The sequence below is a fragment of the Salmo trutta genome, chromosome 21 (genome assembly GCF_901001165.1).
Source record: "Salmo trutta chromosome 21, fSalTru1.1, whole genome shotgun sequence".
Classification (NCBI taxonomy): Eukaryota; Metazoa; Chordata; class Actinopteri; order Salmoniformes; family Salmonidae; genus Salmo; species Salmo trutta.
The window spans coordinates 2,984,391-3,009,658 of NC_042977.1; the positions used below are offsets into that span (position 1 = coordinate 2,984,391).

At 42.6% G+C, this 25,268-nt stretch overlaps 1 protein-coding gene across 1 annotated transcript; it reads left to right on the forward strand.

Moving 5' to 3' along the window:
* ranbp9 (RAN binding protein 9) lies at nucleotides 1-25,242 on the forward strand. Its single transcript, XM_029703957.1, has 14 exons — nucleotides 1-589; nucleotides 10,260-10,371; nucleotides 10,876-10,928; nucleotides 12,451-12,618; nucleotides 13,153-13,175; nucleotides 16,803-16,987; nucleotides 17,242-17,354; nucleotides 17,686-17,794; nucleotides 18,088-18,242; nucleotides 19,517-19,673; nucleotides 20,285-20,403; nucleotides 20,764-20,915; nucleotides 22,030-22,141; nucleotides 22,946-25,242. The coding sequence occupies exons 1-14, from the start codon at nucleotides 373-375 to the stop codon at nucleotides 23,074-23,076; spliced, it is 1,806 nt and encodes a 601-aa protein (XP_029559817.1). The 5' UTR covers nucleotides 1-372; the 3' UTR covers nucleotides 23,077-25,242.
* Nucleotides 25,243-25,268: the final 26 nt, after the last annotated feature.

Below are 25,268 nucleotides of genomic sequence, written 5' to 3' on the forward strand. Positions count from 1 at the left end.
TCGAATGTGTGGATTAGCACCGACAACAAACAAAAGATCGAGGTTAGCCATACTTTTGTCGATGTCTACCAGCTCTAATCATATCTGCGAGATAAATCGTGTCGTATATTTTCAGTTTTTCCTCGAAACGCTTTAGCGAGATGGGTTTTCTTCGTTTGATTTGTCGTTTTATGCGTTTAGCGAATGTCAGATATTGAGCCATTTTTGCAATACGCGTATTTAGTTTGCTAGCTTGTTTTGTGGCTAGCATTAGCTAGCAGCGTTAGCTTTTAAAATAATTGACAGTTTTGTGGAGGCGTTTGACTTTTAGTTACGTTGTTTGAATCGGTGGCTGACACGCCTTTCTAACTTAAATAAAACCGTTTGTTCGCTATGTCTGGACAGTCATCGGGCTGTGGGTTTCTTATGTCTGTTGTTGTTCACGGAGACTCGGCTCTGAACGAGCAGGAAAATGAGCTCAACCAGCAACTCAGACGGCTCTATCCAGCGGTAAACGAACTTGAAACCCCGCTTCCTCGATCCTGGAGCCCGAAGGACAAGTTCAGTTACATTGGCCTCTCTCAGAACAATCTTCGAGTGCACTATAAAGGTAACTATCTATAACGCATGAATGAAATTAAATGTGAGTGCTAACGTTAGCTAGCGTCATCAGCTTACTTTGCTAAGGTTACATGTCAGTGGCTAACTAGCCGTATTCTTAGCTAGCTACGTTACCTTAGCTAGCCAACGTTCGCAGTTAATCTTAGCAGTTATTGTTCTCAAAACGAATTGACAGCACTAGTTGGCTGAACACTAACATTAGCTTGACTTTTGTTAACTAAGTTAGGTTGGTAACTAGGTAATGATCAACAACAATACGCTATCTTGTAAACCAGCTGGCGAAATCCCCAGCCAAAACAAGAACGTTAAGTAGCAACGTTACGCCAGCGAGCTTTCCAGTTGGACGAACTGCAGTCCTGGCTAACAACTGTTTGTCAAAGCTAGCAAAAGTTGATAATTTGATTTTCTTAAAAACATAATTGACATGTCAGTTGTACCTTGCTACCTAACTGGCTAGCTTCTTTGTTTTTCAGCTGTTTAGCATAGATTGACTCGACCAGGTCCGGAAATAAACATGTTACAACCGCTGATTTGTAATTTTTATTCTATTTAACATTCATTTAATTAGGCACGTCTGTTAAGAACCAGTTCTTATTTTACAATGGCGGCCTACCCCGGCCAAAACCTCCCGTAACCCTAGCTGATTAGGCTAACTGATTTATAATGGCAGGGCCCACTGCTAGCTTGTTTTCTTTTTTATTTATCAAGGGCCCAGGGTTCACAAATGAATTAATCTACTAGTTAACCTACTAGTTAAACTGGCATACAAATCAGCAAGCTAGCTCTGTCAAGCTGACAAAACAAAAAACGACACCTAAAGGCAAAGCCCTTATTCTGTGTAGGCTGTCGTCTAGCTATAGGCCTATAGTTAGCTGGCTAGCCTAGATATGCTTCTTCAGCATTAGCCATTTAGGATCTGTATTCCCTATATTAAGTAATATTGGTGACAAATACTATTATTCAATCGGTTGCTATGTCATGGTGGATTTTTAGGAAGTAGCAACTAAGTCAATGGCTAGAGTGACAATCAAGGCTCTTGCTTTGTTACTCAACCAACTAAAGGTATCTGAAGTGTATTTTTTCCCCCAGTGTTTGATGTAGGCCTACTACATCAAGGTGTAACAGTGTATTTCCTTTCTGGGTGTGTAGGCCATGCATTTTACACTTCAAACAATTTCTTCATAGTATCTCGATGTGTCTGGAGGACATCATGGCTTTACACATCCTCTTGTGGTTATACAGACCACTGAGGTTATAGTATAAGAACTAGACTATGCCTGACCTTTTTGTTTTCAAAGTAATCTATTCGAGTTTGCATATGCCGATTCATGGACCGTTTTTATATCCGGTTTACACAGCCTAACTTGACATGCGCACTTGATTTCGGTGCGCACAGGGAGCAGCCACGATGTCATCCAAAAACATTGGATGAATATAAAATGTTAAAGCTGCAATGTTTTTTTTGGTGCCACCTGACTAAATTCACATAGAAATGACTTGTAGATCTGTCATTCTCATTGAAAGCAAGTCTAAAAAGCTGTAGCTCTATTTATATGCTTCATGTTAAGTTTAATTTTTGCATCTTTCTGTTTTGTACAACAGATTCAAACAGCTGAAAATACAATATTTTTGGTTATGGAAAATATATTTCAGTGGTTTAGATGGTACAATGATTCTCTACACTAGCTTGTTTTGTCACAAACTGAAATTAGGCTAATTATTAGACTTTAACAACCGGGAAATGGCTGGGGGGAAATCAGCCTCTGTGACAACTTGAAATAATTCAATGAATGTTTTGTGCACAAAGGTGATGACTGTCTTTTATTAGGAATTTTCAAATCTGACTTCTATGGAAATTGTCTTTCTGTGCCAGTACTGGTGCAAAACTGTAGGAGCAGTGAACTGTGCTTCTATACCGGAACCCTGGCTCCTTGATGCATCAGCCAGGCAGGCATAGGGCAAACCTTAAACGAACACACTTGGCTGACAACAACTGGTCACTTGAGACTGACGCATTAGGGCATGTCATTATGTTCACAGGGATGGGTGGGCCAAAGATTATAGATATACTGACAAGATGCATGTCTCTTTGCCCAAACAATGGGAGTCGTTGACCGCAAAGCGGCATGGCGGGCTGTCTAGTTCCCGCCTATCCTTTCTTTGTATTGGTGGATACATCTCATTATTGTAATCCTTTTTTTAATATTCGATGAGGGTTGTTGATTTCAACCACCTGTATTCAATGGCGATGGATGCTATACTACTAGCCTCATGCCATGAATAGACAACTCCGATTAAAGTTCTCAAAGTTGCCGGGATGTCACGTGTCCTACTTAGCAGTACACTTGTAACCACTTAAGCAATATGAAACTTCTATTAGATAAACCTCATGTAGCAAATAAGCCATACTTTCTTTGTTGTTGACCAAATTCAGCTCTCATTGACCTCCATACAAAACTCCATGCTTGGTGGGCGAAACAACAAAAACACCACCTGCTGGAGGGAGATTTTCGCAGAGTTGGCCCTCTTCCCCTCTGGTGCAGTTAGCCACAATAGTGGAATTTGCGGTACGCCTTCAAAATGAAATTCCCCTATTGAAACTGACGGATACAAATAGTGGAATAATGCCATGTTTAGCATCACGTAGTCCAAGTGTGGTTGGCATGTTATATAAATTCAACAAAAGACAATGTAGTTAATTTGACACATCCGAAATGGCACTGTGGCTGTATTAGACTTCAGAATTACATTACGGGAATGCCTGTAGGCTATGCACTGTATAGCCTTACATATGGATCTGGCAGGACTTGACATGGGGTGCTGGCCCAGGTAGGTTTTGGAAGCCATCTGGGGAGGTCGATCATCCATAATGCTATTTTCAATCTAGGCTATATAATTGATGAGAAAAGTCTGTTCCCAAAGCTGTTAGTTTATGTACAATGTTAACTCTAAGCTGTGCACGTGCGCAAAGCTCCACTGGGACTTCTGCGCAGAAGAAATATCAGCCCACGCAGAGAAGCAAGAGATTGAACTTCATTCGACTTTCTACAATCCCCCCGTTAACACTATCAACGTTTCCCTTTACTGTGGCAATTGTGATCGACTCAACACAATATTAGGCACTTTCAATGCAACCTAACGAAACAAACTATGCGAGAGATTTTGTAGTAGGCAGAACGCATCAGCGTTGGATTCTATTGCATTGGCAGGCACCACTCAGGCTCGTACTCTACACAGGCCCATGCGCCATAACCAATCAGAGCTGCAGTAGGCCTATAATGCAGATGTCCATATATGGCAATGGCCCCTGTGCCATTCACTTTGAACTGAACTGTTTAAAGCATGAGTGGTCGTGAGTAGGTGAGCTTGTTTTGAGAATTAAGCGAGAGCTGCATGTAGCCAAGTGTGCACATTTGTTCATATCCTTTGCTAGTTAGTGAGTTATTAGCCCAGTGCTAGATAATTTTTAGTCGGCAATGAGTGATTTGCTTCCTACAAGAGCACAAAATGTGTGTATTTCTAGCCGTCTTTGAAAAGCGAGTCAGGTAAAAAAAAATTTTTTTACATTTATTTAACTAGGCAAGTCAGTTAAGAACAAAATCTTATTTTCAATGATGGCCTAGGAACAGTGGGTTAACTGCCTTGGTCAGTGGCAGTATGACAGATTTTTACCTTGTCAGCTCGGGGATTCGATCTAGCAACCTCTCGGTTATTGGTCCAACACTCTAACCCAGTGGTTCTTAACCTTGTTGGAGGTACTGACCCCCACCAGTTTCATATGCGCATTCACCGAACCCTTCTTAATTGGAAAAATGTCTCTCTTCACCTTGAATTCAGCGAGCGTTGTGTTCTTGTATTGTCCATCTCCATGCAGCTTAAGGAAGTGTTCTCTTAGTTTTGCCGGTGCTAGACTAGAATTGCTCAACTTGGCATTGCAAATCATGCAGTTAGGACGCTGACTCATCACGTTCCGTTATACATGTGAATCCATATTGTACATATTCGTCCGACCACTTTCTTTTTTTGTTCGACATAGTTAGTATGAAGGGATTAAAATATTAAGAAAGAAATCACACGACGTACCATCACGACAGTCACAATTCGACTACTGAGTGCGCCAAATTCCCTGCAGCACAGATAGACCAAGCGATGTTGCGTGATCACCTGCAGCCAATGATGGCCAAGCGGGGCGTGTCATCACGAATCATATGAGTCGGGTGTGTGTCTTGACCTCCGCCGAACCCCTGAGACTGACTCACCGAACCCCTGGGGTTCGATCGAACCCAGGTTAAGAACCACTGCTCTAACCACTAGGCTACCTGCCGCCCTTAAAAGCTTTTTTTGGTCTGAAAGGGTCAGTTGTATTTTGCATAAGCTAAGTAGCCAATGGGCAGAGTGTAGCATACATGGTCTGATTCTCTGTGATAATGATAATGGAATAATTGTTTTTATAAAGTGGCTTCTTGCGTCAAACACATTTTCAGTCACTTTGTCTGAAGGACAAGTGGATAAACAGGTTGTGTGTGTGTGTGTGTGTGTGTGTGTGTGTGTGTGTTTTTTTTGTTTTTTTTCTTCCCAAAAGTCTCATGGAATGTAGGCCTATATTGAACACCAGACATTTGCTGCGCCTACTGTAGGCTGAACATTTTGAAATATCATGGGATGCATTTTCTAAATTATTTGATGATGAACAACTCTGGTAAGCCTACATTATGATCAAATAGCCACAGTAGCCTACTTGACCACTGTTAAAATTAACTTAAAGCGGGTACAGCCTGTTCACAGTAAACATGTGCCGGAAGTTGCACAGTTTTCACAAAGTTCAAGTTTTTGCTCAGCAAAAAAACGAGGGAACATTGGTTATGTAGATTATTTTGAGCGGGACAAACTGTCACGCAGCTCTCAAGTGGTTGTTTCGTGGAGCAGCTCACAGAAGAACGACTGCGTTAGGAAAGACTTCGATTTATTATATATATATATATATATATATATACATACACAACTTTTTGTGTCGACACCCCTTCAAATTAGTGGATTCGGCTATTTCAGCCACACCCATTGCTGACAGTTTATAGAGAAGAAAAAAAACGAGCACACAGCCATGCAATCTTCATAGACAAACATTGGCAATAGAATGGCGTTACTGAAGAGCTCAGTGACTTTCAACGTGGCACCGTCATAGGATGCCACCTTTCCAACTAGTCAAATTCCTGCCCTACTAGAGCTGCCCCGGTCAACTGGAAGTGCTGTTATTGTGAAGTGAAATGTCTAGGTGCAACAATGGCTCAGCCGCCAAGTGGTAGGCCACACAAGCTCAGAGAACGGGACTGCCAAGTGCTGTTAAAGTCCTGTTGCAGCACTCACTACAGAGTTTGAAACTACCTCTGGAAGCAACGTCTGCACAATAACTTCGTCAGGAGCTTCATGAAATGGGTTTCCGTGTCCGAGCAGCCGCACACAAGCCTAAGATCGCAATGCCAAGCGTCGGCTGGAGTGGTGTAAAGCTCGCCGCCATTGGACTCTGGAGCAGTGGAAATGCGTTCTCTGGAGTGATTAATCACACTTCATCTGGCAGTCTGACAGACTTAATCTGAGTTTGAAGGCCAGGAGAACGCTACCTGCTCCAATGCATATTTCCAACTGTAAAGTTTAGTGGAGGAGGAATAATGGTCTGGGGCTGTTTTTATGGTTTGTCAAGTGAAATCATAACGCTACAGCATACAATGATATTCTAGACAATTCTGTGCTTCCACCTTTGTGGCAACAGTTTGGGGATGGACCTTTCCTGTTTCAGCATGACAATGCGCAAAGCGAGGTCCATACAGAAATGATTTGTCGATCAGTGTGGAAGAACTTGACTGGCCTGCGCAGGGGCCTGACCTCAACCCCATCGAACACCTTTGGGATGAATTGGAGCAACGACTGTGAGCCAGGCCTAATCGCCCAACATCAGTGCCCAACCTTACTAATGCTCTTGTGGCTGAATGGAAGCAAGTCCCCGCAGCAATGTTCCAACATCTAGTGGAAATCCTTCCCAGAAGAGTGGAGGCTTTTATAGCAGCAAAGGGGGACCAACCCAATATTAATGCTCATGATTTGGAAGGATATGTTCGATAAGCAGGTGTCCACATACATTTGGTCATGTAGTGTATCTACCAGTAAATGCTAAGTTAACAATGGATATTTAAACCAGAAATGTACTTTTTGGTCAATCTTTCCAAAGCGTAATTCGGTCATCTTGTGCTGTTTTGAATGAAAACTTCTAACGGCTTTCCCAAAACAACCTTCCCAAACGGAATGTTGTTGAATGCGAAGTAGGTCGAGCTGGCAGAATGGCCTGATGAGTTGCACAGTATCAGTCGGGTGGGTGTTAATAAACTCTGCCGTCACATGTAGGCTACACTGTACAGTATAGAAACACCGCTACACAACGGCCTCTTGCTTGGTTCACAATTTAATTAAATTTCACCAATTCCCTCCCCACAAAAAATATATATAAATAATAATATTTTCCCACACCTCATTAGTGGTCTCTTAATGTGGGCTAAGCATTGTTGTGGATTAGAATCCCCCCCCATTTTTTAAAAATTGAATTTATCTAAAAAAAAAATATTTTATAGGGCCCTACGACTGTAGCCTGCTGAAAATCGCTAACAATGACCCCCTTTTTGAGATTGGCGGAGATTGCGCAAATGTATAAAACCAATAACAAAGGCCTCAGAGGTGTTGGGTTAAATGTGGAATAAGATTTCAGTTGTGCAACTGACTAGGTATCCCCGTTCGTGTGTATTGACATTGATACTGACTTGTTTTGTTTTTTTTTTTGCAGACATTTAGCGGGGCTCCCAAGTGGCGCAGCGGTCTAAGGCACTGCATCTCAGTGCTAGAGGCGTCATTACAGATCCTGGTTTGATTCCAGGCTGTATCACAACCGGCCATGATTGGGAGTCCCATAGGGCGGCGTACAGCATCATTAGGGTTTGGCGGGGGTAGGCCATCAATGTAAATTAGAATTTGATCTTAACTGACTTGCCTAGTTAAATAATGATCCAGAGCGACTTACAGAAGCAATTAGGGTAAAGTGCCTTGGCGACTCACACTAAATTCTTCTACTGCGCTATCTTTTGCTAGATACTTGAGTCTACGACTGCCATCATTGAAGTCGTTTGTGGTGACAAAGGGCACGAGGGGCGTTGTACAAAAAGTAATCGGCGACGGGATCGTCTATAATCAATCAGAGTATCAAAGCCAATGAGAATTCGTTTTTTTTTTTTTTTTTTTTTTTTTTACCCGTGTGTGTACTCTGGCTCAACCCATCGGCTTCTGGAACAATCAGACGGCCCGAATGCGTTTGCATTTGACTGGAGCACGGAGTCTGGGTAGCCAGGCACGCGATTACCCATCTTGGGTCCATGAAATGGGGTATCAGCCTACTCCGTGTCACCCACAGAACACAACTGAAGTTTCCACAAATATGAATGTTTTCACTACAACCCCAGTTGTAACTAACCTGATTCAGCTTATTAAGCAGCTTATTATTAGAATCGGTGTAGATTAGGGTTAGATTGAACCTACAGGACAGTAGCTTTCCAGGAACCGGGTTGGAGACTTATATTAGGTTGTGGACTCATATTAAGAAGCAAAGTGGAAATTCGGATCGTTGTCACCAACATCTTGTTGCATCTGACCATGCAGACAGAGCTCGAGTGACTGGGCAGGGCTTGGTGTGGGAAGCGCATGGGAATTTATGGAAGGAGAGGGAGTGAGACGACTAGCAAACTAGGTTATCTATAAAGATGGACATTTAACAAAATAAACATTGACATACCTTTTTGTAGAAGTAAAAACCCAAACCTGTCCGTGCAGCTGTGTGTATACATTGAACAAAACTATTAATGATACATGCAATAATTTCAAAGATTCTACTGCATTACAGTTCATGTAAGGAAATCGGTCAATTGAAATAAATTCATTAGGCCCTAATCTATGGATTTCACATGACTGTTAATACAGATATGCGTGTGTTGGTCACAGATGCCTTAAAAAAAAAAAACGTAGGGGTGTGGATCAGAAAACCAGTCGGTATCTAGTGTGACCATTTGCCTCGTTGTGCTGCATATCTCCTTCACATAGAGATGATCAGGCTGTTGATTGTGGAATGTTATCCCACTCTTCAATGGCTGTGTGAAGTTGCTGGATATTGGTGTGAACTGGAATCTCTGCGCGTTAAAATTGTCATAGATAAAATGCAATAGTGTTCCTTGTCTGTCGCTTATGCCTGCCCATACCATTAACCCCACTGCCACCATGGGGCACTCTGTTCACAACGTTGACATCAGCAAAACCGTTTGCCCAAACGTCTGTCTTGTACCAGGGACAGTTGAAACCGGGTTTCATCTGTGAAGAGCACACTTCTCCAGTGTGCCAGTGGCCATTGAAGGTGAGCATTTGCCCACTGAAGTCTGTTATGACGCCGAACTGCAGTCAGGTCAAGACCCTGAGGGCGACGAGCATGCAGATTCGCTTCACTGAGAGAGTTTCTGACAGTTTGCATGTGAAAAAGCCGGATGTGGGGGTTCTGGGCTGGTGTGGTTACACGTGGTCTTTTTGAAATATGCTTTTTGTGCGTACAGAACATTTCGGTGATCTTTTTATTTCAGCTCATGAACCATGGGACCAACACTTGACATGTTGCGTCTTTATTTTTGTTCAGTATAGTAAAATACGGTATTTCGCCCAGCCCCATGTTGACATTCGTATTGCAATGTACAGCATTACCTATGGATCTTGGGACCATGAAATGTGCGATCAGCCTACTCTGTGACACTCACAGATTGCAATTCTGAAGAGTTCACACAAATATTAGCTTCAATGCTCTTGTGGGAAAATCACCTCTATTCAGCCTATTGTACGTACTGAACATTCATATTGCCATGTACAGCCTTACCTATTGGGGAGGGGGGATATCCCAATGTTGTTGCGGCTAGGACTGATGTGAATTGAGCCACATTAGCTCAGTGTTGTCACGGAGTAGGCCGATTTTTTTTATTTTTTATTTTTTTATTTTTTTTGTATTTTTTTTTTTATATATATATATATATTTTTTTTTTTTCCCCATTTCATGGTGCCAAGATCCATAGGTAAGGCTTTACAGCCCACAATGTAATTCTAAAGTTATAATATCCATAGTGCGATTTCAACAGCTCTTTTATGTTTGTGTCAAATTAACTACTTACTGCCTTTATTGAATTTATATAACATTCCAACCTTGTTTAGCATGCTCTATATGGCATTATTCCACTATTTGTATCAGTTTGCCTCAGTTTCAAGGAGGACTTGAAGTGATTTAAAAATACATAATCGACCTCAAAAGGAACTAATCGCTCAGCACTAGGGAAAAGGCTTTTTTTCTGTTCACCTAATGCTGAATTCCAATTTCTCCGCTCACACCTCTCGGCATTCTAGTAGATCTAATAGGTTCAAGCAATATGGTAGTTGTAATTGCTGCCGTCTGATTGGCCAGAGGAAATTTCTGCCATACTACTTATGCCTATACAATTGTTTCAGATCTAAAGCGGTGCCTACGGGTAAGAGCTAGGGGTTGAATTGATTACAGGGCGTCTTGTTTCATTCATGGCATCGCTTCCATCCACCCACAGGTCATGGAAAGACCCCTAAAGATGCAGCATCCGTACGAGCCACTCATCCCATCCCAGCAGCCTGCGGGGTCTACTACTTTGAGGTGAAAATCATCAGTAAAGGCCGAGATGGGTAAGATGGATGCACAGAATTGGGCACCACGCACACATTGGGCTCTACCCACGCAAACCCCTTTTGACTTCACTAATCATAGTCTACAGTTAACATTTTGTTCAATCGAGGTCATCTCATCAGTTCCCTGTAATAGTTAACGATTGTGAGATTAGATCCACCCCCCCCAACTAATCAACTCTATCCTAGGGTGTATTCACTAGGAACCAAACGGAACAAAAACAGGAAGGGACTAACTTGAATTTGTCTAAGAAACACACTTTTTCATTTGCAATCCAACTTTTGCTATGGTGTGCCCTAATGAACACACCCCTGATTTCCGTTGCTGATCACATCTCTGGACAGTTAGGAATTGACCTTTATGTGAGGGTGTCATGTTGGTATGATTCATGAAATTCCCTTGAGGCGGTTTAGATATCCGTAGCCAGCGGAACCAATACTTTATAACTGTAAACATGCCTGGATCATCTCACATTTTGACCCTGCTATCTTTCTGTTTATCAGGTACATGGGTATCGGTCTCTCAGCTCAAGGTGTCAACATGAACAGACTCCCTGGTAAGGCGACTCTGAAAGCTATAGCTTGTGTGTCAATGTTGACTCTGCCTTGGTCTTCGGGTGTGTTGGAAGACTGTTTGGTTTGTGAATTGTCTGTGATGGGGCATTATGTGAACATTGTCTGGAAGATGTGCTGGTGATGAACATACTCTTGTGTGTGTGTGTTTCAGTGGATTGTCTATTTTCTTTGAGTATGTATTGTCTGAAACTCGTGTGGGTGTGCCCTTAGAAGCCAGACAGGCTGCTTATTCTCTGGCCTGACATGACACCATTGGGACAGGGTCACATGCTGGGGGGGGGGGGGGGGGGGTGTGTGTTATCTGGCAGTGCAGGGTGTCTCTCTCTGACACTGGCCTGCATCCCAAATGGAAGACCATTTCCTATATAGTGCCCCACATGCTCTGGTCAAAAGTTGTGCAGTATATAGGGTGCCATTTGAGCTGTATCCTGTAACAGTTCAGGACACAGGGCGGGCCCAGCAAAGAGCCACGGCATAGCAATGCAGCGCAGTTGTACAAAACAGCAGACAGAGCAGTGCCGGATCATGGCTAGTTGCTAACTTGCTAAATAAAACTGCTAGTAGCTTTGTGACCCACATAAGTGTCAAATGTAATGTGGCTAATTCTTAGGAAACCTAATGCACGCATGAGATTTCAAATGAGAACCTTCTGAAATTATTTTGACTTTTATAACAGATACCTAATTAGCATAATACACCAATGCAGATAATTGTTGTTAGGTCATAGCTTTTAAAAACCGATACTAAAATAAATGTGAGCTTCTAATCTAACCAATGCCATGGCAGATCGATAGGCCTATATTTTACCCAGGTGTAAAACGGATCCTCATCTTCTGCTGTGAGGCTTTTTAATCTGAACGTTTTTAGTTTAAGATGCATTGGTGAAGTGTTGCTTCTAGTGTGTGTGTGTGTGTTGGCTAATGCAAACACATTTCCTCGTTGGGGTTTAATAAAGTACTAACTTATAGAGAAGTGGTACTTAATACTGAAAATATATAAACACAACAATTTGAGACTTTACTGAGTTACTGTTCATATAAGGAAGTCAGTAAATTATTTAAAAATAAATTCACTAGGCCCTAATCTATGGATTTGACATAACTGGGCCTGGGAGGGCATAGGCCCATCCAATTAGAATATTTTTTGCTACAAAAGAGCTTTATTACAGACAGAAATACTCCTCAGCAACCCCTCCTCCCCCTGCGTGGTTATATGTAGTCTGTGGTTGAGGCCAGTTGGACATACTGCCAAATTCTCTAAAACGACGTTGGAGGTGTTGTGTTTTGACAAAAAATGCCCATTTTTAAAGTAGTGTTTTTATTGTTCCCAGCACAGGTGAGAAATATGCTTTTTGTGGATATGGAACATTTTGGATGTTTTGTTTTCTCAGCTCATGAAACATGGGGCCAACACATCCTATTGTTGTGGTAACAATATACACTGATCAAAAATGTAAGTCAAGGCATCTTTCAGAGTGACGACAATGTCTGTGGTTTTTCGCAGGTTGGGACAAACACTCGTATGGTTACCATGGAGATGACGGCCACTCGTTCTGCTCCTCCGGCACGGGGCAGCCCTACGGCCCCACGTTCACTACAGGCGACGTGATTGGCTGCTGCGTCAACCTCATCAACAACACTTGTTTCTACACAAAGAATGGCCACAGCTTAGGTATGGAACATACCTGCTCTAGAACATAAAAATTAATTGAATTAATGTAATAATTCATTATGGATCTTAAGCCGTGTCATTCAGTTGAACTTTTTGTGGAGTTATTGGGGGGGGATTTCCTAAATTGGACCAAGGTCTCTTAGGCTAGTTCTGGTGGCGTTTGGAACCGGAAAATGAAAATGTACACACTCTGAACTAACACCTAATGCCTGCCCCACCCTTTAATTTTTATTAACAATTATTTATTTACAACATATCACTATCAAACAACACGCCACGTGTAAACAAACACATGACACACAATATTGTTCCGTCTCATCCTGGTCTGAATAATTTGACTCGTAAAGGCACATTTCTACACTCTTCACATTTCATCCCACCCTTTTAATATATTTTAGAGACAACATTTTGTCCAATTGAACATCATGGTTTGAATTGATATGCTGCATCATGCATTCCTGTACCCAACATAGGATCTTCAGTCAGAGATGAAGTGTGTATGTTGATGTTTTTATCTTCTCTCCTGTACTCTAGGAATAGCCTTTACAGATCTACCGGTAAGTATTATTCCACTGGCCATTTTTTTTTCTTTTAAAAGCTACATTCTGGGATTTAAAAAACCTAAACGACACCCCTGCCACTTGTTTTGGTCCACAGCTGAGCTGAGGGATGGGGTTAGGGCAATGTAATCCCCCCCATTCATTGATCATACTCTAGCTGCATGGACTAACCTTCCAAGAGATGGTATCACATTTAATTTGTCACATGCGCTGAATACAACAGGTGTAGACCTTACAGTGAAATGCTCACTTACAAGCCCTTAACCAACAATGCAGTTTTAAGAAAAATACCTACAAAAATAAGTAACAGGTAATTAAAGGGCAGCAGTAAAATGACAATAGCGAGGCTATATGCAGGGGGTACCGGTACAGTCAATGTGCGGGGGCACCGGTTAGTTGAGGTAATTGAAGGCATGCATATACACTGTTAACTCGAAATGACACAACGACAAGGTTCCAGCGTAGCAAAGTTTATTATACCGTACGAACACACTACAAGGTAGCATTCCACTCTAGGCCCATCAACCACAAGACTCCCTGCGCAAGCTAAAAAAAAAAATGCTGTCCATTAAAATGACATCAAATTGATCAAGAATACAGTGTAGACAATGTTGTAAATGACTATTGTTGCAGGAAACGGCGGCTTTTGAAAACAAATTGAATATCTACTTTTATCAGAAACCATCACTCCTGTGTTCCAATGGCACGTTCCAATCCAAGTGTATCATTTTAAAAGGCTAATTCCGCATTAGAAAATCCTTTTGCAATTGTTTGCACAGCTGAAAACTGTTGTGCTAATTAAAGAAGCACTACAACTGACCACCTTTTGACTAGTTGAGGTATCTGGAGCATCAGCATTTGTGGGTTCGATTACTGGCTCAAAATGGCCAGAAACAAAGACCTTTCTTCTGAAACTCGTCAGTCTGTTCTTGTTCTGAGAAATGAATGCTTATTCCATGCGAGAAATTGCCAAGAATCTGAAGATCTGGTACAACGCTGTGTACTACTCCCTTCACAGAACAGTGCAAACTGGCTCTAACCAGATTAGAAAGAGGACTGGGAGGCCCTGGTGCACCTCTTTCTATTCTGGTTAGAGCCAGTTTGGGCTGTTCTGTGAAGGGAGTAGTACCCGGTGTTGTACCAGATCTTCAGTGTGCTTTTCTTTCAAAAACCAGGACATTTCTACGTGACCCCGAACGGTAGTGTATATGTGGGTAGAGTTATTGAAGTGACTTATGCGTAGATAATAACAGTATCAGCAGTGTAAAAGGGGGAGGGGGAATGCAAGTAGTCTGGTTCCCATTTGATTAGATGTTCAGTAGTCTTATGGCTTGGGGGTAGAAGCTGTTTGGAAGCTTGGGTTTTGTCGTGGCCTCTTCACAACTGTCTTGGTGTGTTTGGACCATGTTAGTTTGTTGGTGATGTGGACTTCAAGGAACTTGAAGCTCTCAACATGCTCCACTAGAGCCCCGTTGATGAGAATGGGGACATGCTCGGTTCTCCTTTTCCTCTAGTCCACATCATCTTAGTCTTGATCACGTTGAGGGAGAGGTTGTCCTGGCACCACACGGCCAGGTCTTTGACCTCCTCCCTATATGCTGTCTGGTTGTTGATCGGGCCTACCAGTTTGAACCCTATTTGAAGATAAGCATTGTTTACAAACAACAAGAAAGTAAACAATGGATGGAGTAATAAAATGTGTTATTTTGGCTTATGATAGAAAGTTGTGCTAATTTCATTTTGACTTTTATACATTCAATTCTTAAAGAATCAATGGGTAAATATCAAGATTTTTAAATGAACATTGTACAGCTTCCCAAATCCCAGATTGTAGCTTTAATGTAAACAATGCATATTTTGAATGTTTTTTTGCTGCCTGGAGGATCTGCGATTAACAAAAATGTGAAGACTGAAGAATCTATGCCATTTTAAAGTTCCCAAAAAATGTGCAATTTACATGTCTGCATTTTATTTTATTTTTTGCTGCACTGAGGTGGGGGTGGGGGGGGAAGAGTGCTGGCTGCGCTGTCCCCCTACCAGCAGAATGACCACTTGTTTGGGGATAAAATACGACTGCTTTAGCCAAAACAATAATCCATTGAGCAGAAGCTGTTGGCCACAAGCCAGCATTCATGTTTCTCTGGGCTCTACGGTGATGTGCGTCAACTCCACTGGAGCTGACCTTTCTCTGTTAGACCATGAAACGGGCTTTGAGAAATCCCTCTGCTGCTAACTCCAGGGTTATGTTCATCAGGCATGAAATGGGGCGGGAACTACCAGAGTATGTCGAATGAGAATGCAACCCAAGTGGTCATGGGGATTTTTTTATTTATTGAATATGCCAATATAAAACTCACATTCCATGACTTCCACTTAATTTCCTATACTGCTTTTCTTTTGTGACCAACCTTTTATTCAGTTGTCATTTTTCAGAGGGGGGGTTACGGGTACAAAAACAATCAAATAAATGCGTACATAAGCCCCCTCCGCTGGGGGCAAATTTAATCGTAAAATGATTCCTTGGTGTTAAACAGTCTGAACAAACCTAAAATTAATAAATTGGTGGTTCGGATTATGGCATGTCGAGGTCATATTTTTCCATATTCTGCTCCAGTTAATAATGGGTGGGGGTTCATATTCAATTAGTTAAGTGGACCATACTTTTTTTTTTAATCGCTAGCTTTTTAAGTTTTGCGGCAAATAGAAATTGTGAGCAATAGTAGCACCAAAGCGTTTAAGGGTCATATCAGTGAACCCCACCTCTTCCAGGCCAATATGAGACACCATATTTGTCACTACTCAGCCATGGGGGAGAAGAAAGTTGAAAATTGTATTTCCAGGCACATTTTGTCCCATGTTAAAGTTTGGTACGGATAGTCCTATGTCTTTCCCTCTTTGTAAAATCTGGGATCGTTTACCTTGCCATATACACTGAGTCTACATAACATTAGGAGCACAGTCCTAATATTGAGTTGCACCCCCCTCCCCCATGCAAGTAATGGTTGAGTCTTTCTTGATGGATGGCAAGTTCTGCTCTCAGTACATTGTCTTGGCTTTGGAAAGGGCAATAGGCTACCTGGTCTGAAGAGTTTGTTGAATGCTCAAACACAGCTGACAATGTAAAGCTCTTTTGACTCCAACTCTGCCAGCTAAACTAAGGTACAATGTGTGCATATATATATATATATATATATATATATATATATCTCAGTCCGTTAGATGAGGATCCTGAACCATGTTGCCATGTTTTTGTTCATCTGCTCCTTATAAACCAACCTGTCCTGGAGTGTGTTCATTATTGCACATTGTAGTGAAATGTTTTGCAACGGAGAACAAAAAAACGTTTTTTAAGCAGACAAATTCAGGTAGGTCCCTCCCAGTTTAGTTTGGTTCCTAGTGAATGCACACCTGGTATCAACTCGGCTCCTTGACCTATCTTGTTTGTGAAATGATAGTGTATATAATATCTCTCCAGTTTGTGGTAGAGGCTATATGGAACTTTTCCCCTCGAGTGGTTTGATGAAAATAAATACAAAAATAAGATATGTTTGAACCATACATCCAACATTTTAAGCGAATTTGTTTGATTTAACAAATCATCTTAGTATATTTCTGTGTCCCCAGCCCAACCTGTACCCCACAGTGGGGCTGCAGACCCCTGGGGAGGTGGTGGATGCCAACTTTGGCCAGCACCCATTTGTGTTCGACATCGAGGACTACATGCGCGAGTGGCGGACTAAGATCCAGGCCCAGATCGACAGGTTCCCCATAGGGGACAGGGAGGGAGAGTGGCAGTCCATGATCCAGAAGTAAGTACCTTCCCTTGTAGCTGTACACACCAATGGAAACTACATTTCTCATCTGCCTTTGCAACTGGTTTGACTTGTATTATTGCCACCTTTTTTTAATCTCAAATTTTCCAACTTGTTTTTAAGTGGTTATTTCCGAGTCTGAACCTCGTATTTCCAAATTCCCAACAGCATTTGAAGGCAGCATATCATTATTTGTTATCTGTATTTTCTCTCTGAGCTGTTATGTTTCTCCCACCTCTTTGTCTCCACAGAATGGTGGCATCCTACCTGGTCCACCATAGTTACTGTGCCACAGCCGAAGCCTTTGCCAAATCCACAGACCAGGCTGTGCATGAGGAACTGGCCTCCATTAAAAACCGACAGAGTGAGTCATGCTTGTGTGAAAGATGGGTTTAGGGTGTGTCCTGTCATTGACTTGTGTATTTGCTTTGAGTATATTATAATTATATGCTACATTCATGAAATGTAAAAGGACTAGATGGGTAGTTGGCATAGGTGGAGCCATTACAATATTTCTTAGGGACACGTCTGCCTAGAGGCTAGGGGCCAAAATGGAATTGGCCTAGAATAAATGATTGTCCATAACACTTTAAAATGTTGATGCTCTCGTACCCTTGGAGACGAATGGGGAAATGCCATGCCACACTAAGTCTCCTCCCAATATGTGAATGAACGTAAATGGGATGTGCTTGCAGAGATCCAGAAGCTGGTGTTGTCAGGCAGAATGGGAGAGGCCATTGAGACCACCCAACAGCTGTACCCCAGCCTACTGGAGAGTAACCCCAACCTCTTATTTATGCTGAAGTGAGTAACGGCGAGGGATAGGCAATTTTGCCACATTTAGGAACTGTACCTCGTAAGGGGAAGCTCAGGATATTACATCTTGTTGTTAGATGGTTCCTCACCCTGGAAGTGGTTGTAAATTCCTGAACTTACCCTTTAATGGCAAGACTGTACATTGATGTGCAGCCTTGTGTAATTGGTTGTCTGTTGGTATTTCTGTACTTGATTGATGCTGTATTTTTAATGTGGTGGTTGCTGGTTTGACAGTTGTATTGGATAGGCCTAATCTTTGTAACCCTCCCACTGTCTCTCAGGGTGAGACAGTTCATCGAGATGGTGAATGGGACAGACAGCGAGGTGCGCTGCCTGGGAGGCCGCAGCCCCAAGTCCCAGGACAGCTACGCGGGCTCGCCCCGCCCCTTCAGCAGCCCCAGACACAAAGCCAGTGGCTCCCAGGCCTACCTCACAGGTATATGATACACTGAACAATCTGTGGATTTCCCATGACAGCTATGCATTGGTTAGTCACAGATGCCTTTAAAAAAAAAAGCCTCTAACTGGTGTGATAACCATTGGCCTCATGCTGCGTGACATCTCCTTCACATAGTTGATCAGGCTGTTGATTGTGGCCTGTGGAATGTTGTCTCACTCTTCAATGGCTGTGCGAAGTTGCTGGATATTGGTGGGAACTGGAACACTCTGTCGTACACTTAGATCCAGAGCATCCCAAACATGCTCAATGGGTGACATTTGAGTATTTAGGCCATGGATGAACTGGGACATCTTCAGCTTCTACGACTTGTGTACAGATCCTTGCAATATGGGGCCATGTATTATCATGAGGTGGATGAATAGCGTGACAATGTGCCTCGTCCTGGTATCTCTGTGCATTCAAACTGTCATCGATAAAATTCAATGGTGTTCATTGTCTGTAGTGTTTATGCCTGCCCACACCATAACCCCTCTGCCACCATGAGGCACTCTCCACAACGTTAACATCAGCAAACCACTCTCCCACACGGTGCCATACGTTGTCGTCATCTGCCCAGTACAGTTGAAACTGGGATTCATCCTCCATGAAGAGCACACTTCTCCAGTGTGCCAGTGGCCATCGAAGGTGAGCATTTACTCACTGAAGTCGGTTACGACGCCGAACTGCAGTCAGGTCAAGACCCTGGTGAGGACGAGCGTGCAGATGAGCTTCCCTGAGACGGCTTATGCAGAAATTCTTTGGTTACAGCCAAATTCCCTAAAACAACATTGGAGGCAGTTTATGGGAGAGAAATTAACATTAAATTCTGGCTACAGCTCTGGTGGACATTTAGCTTATGGAACATGGGAAGAACACTTTACATGTTGCATTTTATGTTTTTGTTCAGTATATATTCATACATCTGGCTGTGTTCATTAGGCACTTAACAGGCCGAAACAGGAAGGTACCTTTTGAAATTGTTCTGTTTTAAGTTTTTCTTTGCACAACGTTTTGCTACAGTGTGCCATTTTGACCCTGGGGCGTGTTCAATAGGTACCAAACGGAAGAACACTAACAAACAGGGAGGGACTTGTCCAAAAGGATTACATTTCTTATTTTGTTGCAAAATGTTTCTAAACCTTATCCATGACCCAGTCCTGGATCAAATTTAATTTAGTCAAATACTTTAAGGTGCACTTTATTTAGCTTGCCATTCACCTTTTTGTGTCTTGTATGGTGTTTTTCATCTGACTGTCCTGGTTGCTTCCCAGGATTTGACGGCGGCTGTTGTAACGGGGTGATGTCCAGTAAGGCCCACCCCTCCCCCCACAGTCACAAGCCCTGCCCCCTGGGCCCAGCCCTCCTTGCCCCCGCTGCTGAGCTCAGCTCCCTCAATGGCAGCCACAGCCTGCAGCAGCCCAACGCCAGGTACTGAACATGCACAAGGCTATAATGTACCGAACATGAGCATAAGACTATGAACTGAACACCCTACTCAATACTAGGTAGCTTGTAAACGCCTCAACATGCATCCAACACTAGATAAAATAAAAACCAGTAAATACCAACAGTCTTGCACAGCCTGCTTAACTTCTACCTGCAAAACAAGGTATTGACACGACGTATCACACAACCAAAAAACGCAGGTTTAAGATCGACTGCGTAAAACTTTGGATTTACAAATTGGCTTGCAGTCCTAATAACTAATTTGTTATCAAGATTATAAGTACTAGAATTCAAATGATACTCCAATGTTACAAGAATGGAACAATTAAATGCTTTATTGAAATAGTTTGTCTTTAGCTCTGCCAAAAAAACAATTCCTAAAGTCTAATGAAGCAGAGACTTGGAAATGTGGTTCTGAGGAAGTGTGACGTCATTAATGTATGAATGTTAAGTTGTCTATTGTTTTTTCTGTCAAATAAAATAGATTAGAAAATCTTTCAAATATATATTTTTAAAGATTAGAAATTCTGTCACTGTGCCTCGCTTTTCTGAAACGGATCCACTCAAACACACCTTCTGTTTTACCCCCCCAGTACTGATGTGGACATGGAGGTTGACCACTTCACCAACGGAGTGACCGAGTCCTCCAATGGCTTCTTCAATGGCACCTCCAAACACGGAGCCCAGACAGAGGACTGTGACGCAGACATGGGTGAGTGACAGGCCGTGACATCAACATGATAGTTTTAACATTTTGAAGCTATACATTGTTTACAAACGAATGTAAACAATGGAGAAAATCATCTTTTGGGGGTTTAGGATAAGACAGTTGCGCTAAACTCATGAGGCATAACTTATTATTCAATGGGTATGTAGCAAAATTTGAAATGGTCATTGCATAGATTCCCAGACTGCACTTTTGTTATATTCCGATGTATTTTTTTTACAAAAAAAGAGGCTGTACAACTGACATGATTGACTCTTATGTCTGCGTCTTTCAAACCAACCATCTGAGTGGCTGAATGCTATGTCCTCGCGTGACGTGCACGTTTGATTGGTTCTGTGTCCACAGAGGTGGAGTCAGCCCAGTCCAAGAGGCAGCTGTGCGGGGGAAGCCAGGCAGCCATCGAGAGGATGATCCACTTTGGCCGGGAGCTCCAGAGCATGAGTGAGCACCTACGCCGGGAATGCGGCAAGAACACGGTCAACAAGAAGATGCTCAAGGTACTCTCCATCAATTATGTTCAAACAACTTCAGATAAATGGCTCAATGTGATGGCTGTAAAACCTTGGATGTAAATTTTGCTGTGAATGTTTTGCCTGTATGTCACACTACATTACGTCTAACAATGTAGCACTGCACTTAGCCTATAACTACCTCCAATATCTCAAAACAGTATTTCTCTAGCAGTACACTACCACACTGAACAATTTCATAGATTTTACTAAATTATAGTTCCTATAAGGAAGTCACTCAATTGAAATGAATTCATTAGGCCCTAATCGATGGCTTTCATGACTGGGCAGGGTGCAGCCATGGGTGGGCCTGGCTCTCCAGTGGGTGGGGCTATGCCCACCCATGGCTGCATCCAAGGTTTTACAGCCAATCAGAATGAGTTTCTCCCCACAAAAGGGATTTTATTCCAGACAGAAATACTCCTCACCACCCCCCACCCTCAGATGCTCCCGCAGGTGAAGAAGCCCATATGTGGAGGTCCTGGGCTGGCGTGGGTACACGTGGTGTGAGGCCGGTTAGACTTGCAGCAAATTCTCAACGTTGGAGGCAGTTTATGATGATTTAATGTTAATTTCTCTATCTGGTAACAGCTCTGGTGGACATTCCTGCAGTCGGCATGCCAATTGCACACTCCCTCAACTTGAGACAACTGTGACAAAACTACACATTTTAGTGGCCTTTTATTGCACCTGTGTAATGATCATGCGGTTTAATTAGCTTCTTGATATGTCTGTCAGGTGGATGGCTTATCTTGGCAAAAGACAAATGCTCATGAACAGGGGTGTAAACAAATTTGAGCAAAATAAGCTTTTTGTGCATATGGACCAATTATTTTTTTTCAGCTCATGAAACACAGGACCAAAACTTTACATGTTGCATTTACATTTTTGTTCACTGTATGATCTGTTGTCAACTTTGAACTTAGTGTACAATTTGAGGTTACTGTACCTTGACTCACTGCTTCATCTCTCCATTAACAGCTGTTTCTCCAACCCTGCCTTTCCCTGCACTGATTTTTACATTCTTCCAAATTCTTGTTCTTCTTGGCTGTCTTCTTCCTCTATTTGTATGTCCCTTATCTCTTCCCATCTCCCTCTGTAGGATGCATTCAGTCTGCTGGCCTACTCAGACCCATGGACTAGCCCAGTGGGCTACCAGCTGGACTCTATCCAGAGGGAACCGGTGTGTTCCACACTCAACAGTGCAATTCTAGGTAGGTACACCACCTCTGGTTGTCACTTCAGAGCCTCTCCTCAACCAATTCCTGGGCCAGCAGTCAAGTGTTGTACATCATTGGGGCATACACTCTTGGGTGATTCTAAAAAAAAAAATAAAAAAAAAAATATATATATATATATAACATTTTTATTTTTCCCAGACACCGATTTAAAAGACTTGTCTTGGACTAAGACACACTTTCGATGGATAATCTCCATTGAACATGCTTTTTAGTCTAGAACTTGGCTTAATCTCTCTGGGAAACTGGACCTGTAAATTTAGCATTTTGATTAGATTAATGCTAATTCTGTATAGGTTTGCGTTGACCGGGGCGTTATCGTTTTCCTTTGAAAATGTTAAGGAATTAGGGAGTGGTTAATTACCAACGTGGTCATAAATGGAAAGTTCTCTTTTTTTTTATTCGAGCCATGGTAAACAAGTTAGTCATTTGGCGGTGTCCATGGCTACTGTTTTGTGGAGGTGTTATGCGTTGCCTATGGGTGTGCTGTGTGGAACTGACTTGACTTATTTAGTGTCCTTAGTTACTAGGCCCATGTCATGGATATGATGTGTAATGCATTGCTCAATGATGATAGAAATGTATGAATCTCAAAAATTGGTGTTGAATCAGTCTTTTATTGATTTTAATAAGATGTGCACACAAAGGCCCTTACACAGTTACTCAATCAGCTACCATTTTATTTATTTTTTGTGAGTTATGCATTGCCTATGGGAGTGATATGTAGTCCTTACATAGCTGTTTTCTACCCCCCCCCCCCCCCCCCCCCCCCCCCAACAGAGACTCATAACCTGCCCAAGCAGCCCCCTCTGGCCCAGGCTGTGGGACAGGCCGCCCAGTGCCTGTCCATCATGGCACACTCTGGAAGTGGATCCTGCGCCTTCGCTGCTGTGGACGATTACCTGCACTAGCCCCCCCACACACACAGGTCCCCCACCTTCACACAAACTCAATCTGGATCCCTCCACTCCCCGGGCTAGCCAAGGCTACTTTCAGATTCTCCAACCTCCTCCTGAAGTGTTCACTCATGCATTTAAAAGCATTGGATTGGTGCAAGAATGCCTGGAAGGAGTTTTCACCATATTCCTCACAGCAGTCCATTCCTTTGAAATCCATGAGGGGGAGTGTACGAGTGCACTCTTTGGGATAGGGTGGAGAATCGGGACGTCGCCCAAGTCTCACAGGAACCCTGATGCAGTCACGCAAGTCTGCCCATGTAATTTTGGTTGATGGGGAGAAGGGGGAAATTGCAAAGACTAGCCAGCTAGTAAATTCACCTCTCTGATCTGTGTGACTGTGGCAAACCATGCAGGATTTTCATATGCCCAAACTACTGTGCGAAGGTGGAGCACCCTGGTCTGAAGAACAAGGAACGGCTTTCCAGTGACCGCATAACACCAACTCAGTCAACATATGTTGACACTCCATTTGCCAACACAAAACGTGGTCCGTTTTAAACCCCTGACCAACTACACCAACCAGGCAAGCCAGGCCCACAGAAAACGTGAGTATTCCGACCCATTCTAGTGCATTTGCACCTGGGTTTGGAGTATGCTAGCCGATCCCACCTCGAGAAACCAACTCCTTGGTGGCGCAAAAGACACACCCAAACCCCATGGCATCAGTGACTGGTGACACATGTGGATTGAAGACTGAAGAAGCCAGTGAGAGAATCTACAGTCTTAACTTTTGTCTGTCTTTAAAAAAAAAATCTTGTTTATTTTGGGGAGGGGCAGTAGGTGGGGGAGGGTGGGTAGGCTCTGTTAACACTTCCTGGTTTACAAGGCATGGTGATTTATTATTCTAGCTGATTATATTCTTACTTGCATACACAGTATATTTGTTGCGCGCCGGCAAGAGTGAATTCCACCAAATAATAAAGGTCCCAATCCCACCACTCCTTACTAGTGACAAGTGTCAGCGTGTGTACATGTTAAGATTTTCTTTGAATAAAATATCTAATTAAATATTTAGCTACCAAAAGAAAGGAAAACATATCTACCCTCAAAGCTTCACACTGAGTGTTAGAATCCTTTGTGGTGTTAGTCTCAAACTTTGTTATACTGTGGTTGAGAAGTTTTTAATTAACCCTTTCCATGGCTACCCCAGTACCCGACCCTGTTTTTTTTTCTTCCTCCCCCCCAACTGCACAGCAGGTCTGATATTTTATTTCCTAATGTATTCATTCATGGCATCGCATATCCTTTAGCCACGAAGAACTCATGAGCCATAACCCCTTTCTTGATTTGACTGCTGAGATTGTCTCAGTTAATAAGTTCTAAATGAACGTGTGTCTGTAATGAAGGGCTTTTCAGACTTTTAAATCCCTCAAAACGTTTAGCGGATTAGCCTTGTGTTGAACCGGTAGCGAGCTAGCGCCTAAGCTCTCTTGATGAATGTTAGCCTCCCAGAATAGTTATTGTCCTGGTTTGGGGCTAACCATAGCAGCTTGATGTTAGCCCAGGGCTTACCATAGCTCAGCTTGTGATGGGTAACTTGGTCCAGAACAGGCTTGTGTAAGGTTAACCTATGCCCCCCCCCCCCCCCCCCCCCCCCCCATATTAGCCTTTTCATAGCTAACCACATCCCAGGGAAGCAAATGTTGGGATAATGGCATGTTTGAGATGGCGTCAAGATTCTGCAGAGATCTTCATAATACCTGGAGAATGGTTTTAACCTTCCCAATTTACTATAATGATCCTATACTCTGCAAAATCTGCATATCGAACATGCACATTTTCAGGTGTCAAAAGCCCTTATAGGCTGCTTTTGTCAGAACACTTGTCAACAACATCAACCCAACAAAGACTTGGGCTGGGAATCAAAGGCAACTGCATAGCACTTGAGCCAACATCTGCAGCGTCTGAGACATTGCCTTGTAACAGGCAAATTGTTCCCTTGCAATGAGCTTGTCTACAACGCGCCTTTGAATCCCAGCCTTTACTCTTTCCTAGTTTTTGTTTACTGGATCTCCTTTTAGTACTCTCAACAGCAAAATGGAAAATAAAATGGTATTGTCAACTGCACTGTGGTTACCACGTTTACAATAAAAAAAATAAAAAAAACATAACTAGGAAGGCAACATTGCAACTGTGTTTTAGTG

What these genes read in the sequence shown, in the direction of transcription:
- ranbp9 (XM_029703957.1), top strand. Translation starts at nt 373, where the DNA reads ATGTCTGGACAGTCATCGGGCTGTGGGTTTCTTATGTCTGTTGTTGTT. An exon ending in TCTTCGAGTGCACTATAAAG is followed by an intron (nt 590 to 10,259) that starts GTAACTATCTAT and finishes ATCCACCCACAG; the next exon opens with GTCATGGAAAGACCCCTAAA. An exon ending in CAACATGAACAGACTCCCTG is followed by an intron (nt 10,929 to 12,450) that starts GTAAGGCGACTC and finishes GGTTTTTCGCAG; the next exon opens with GTTGGGACAAACACTCGTAT.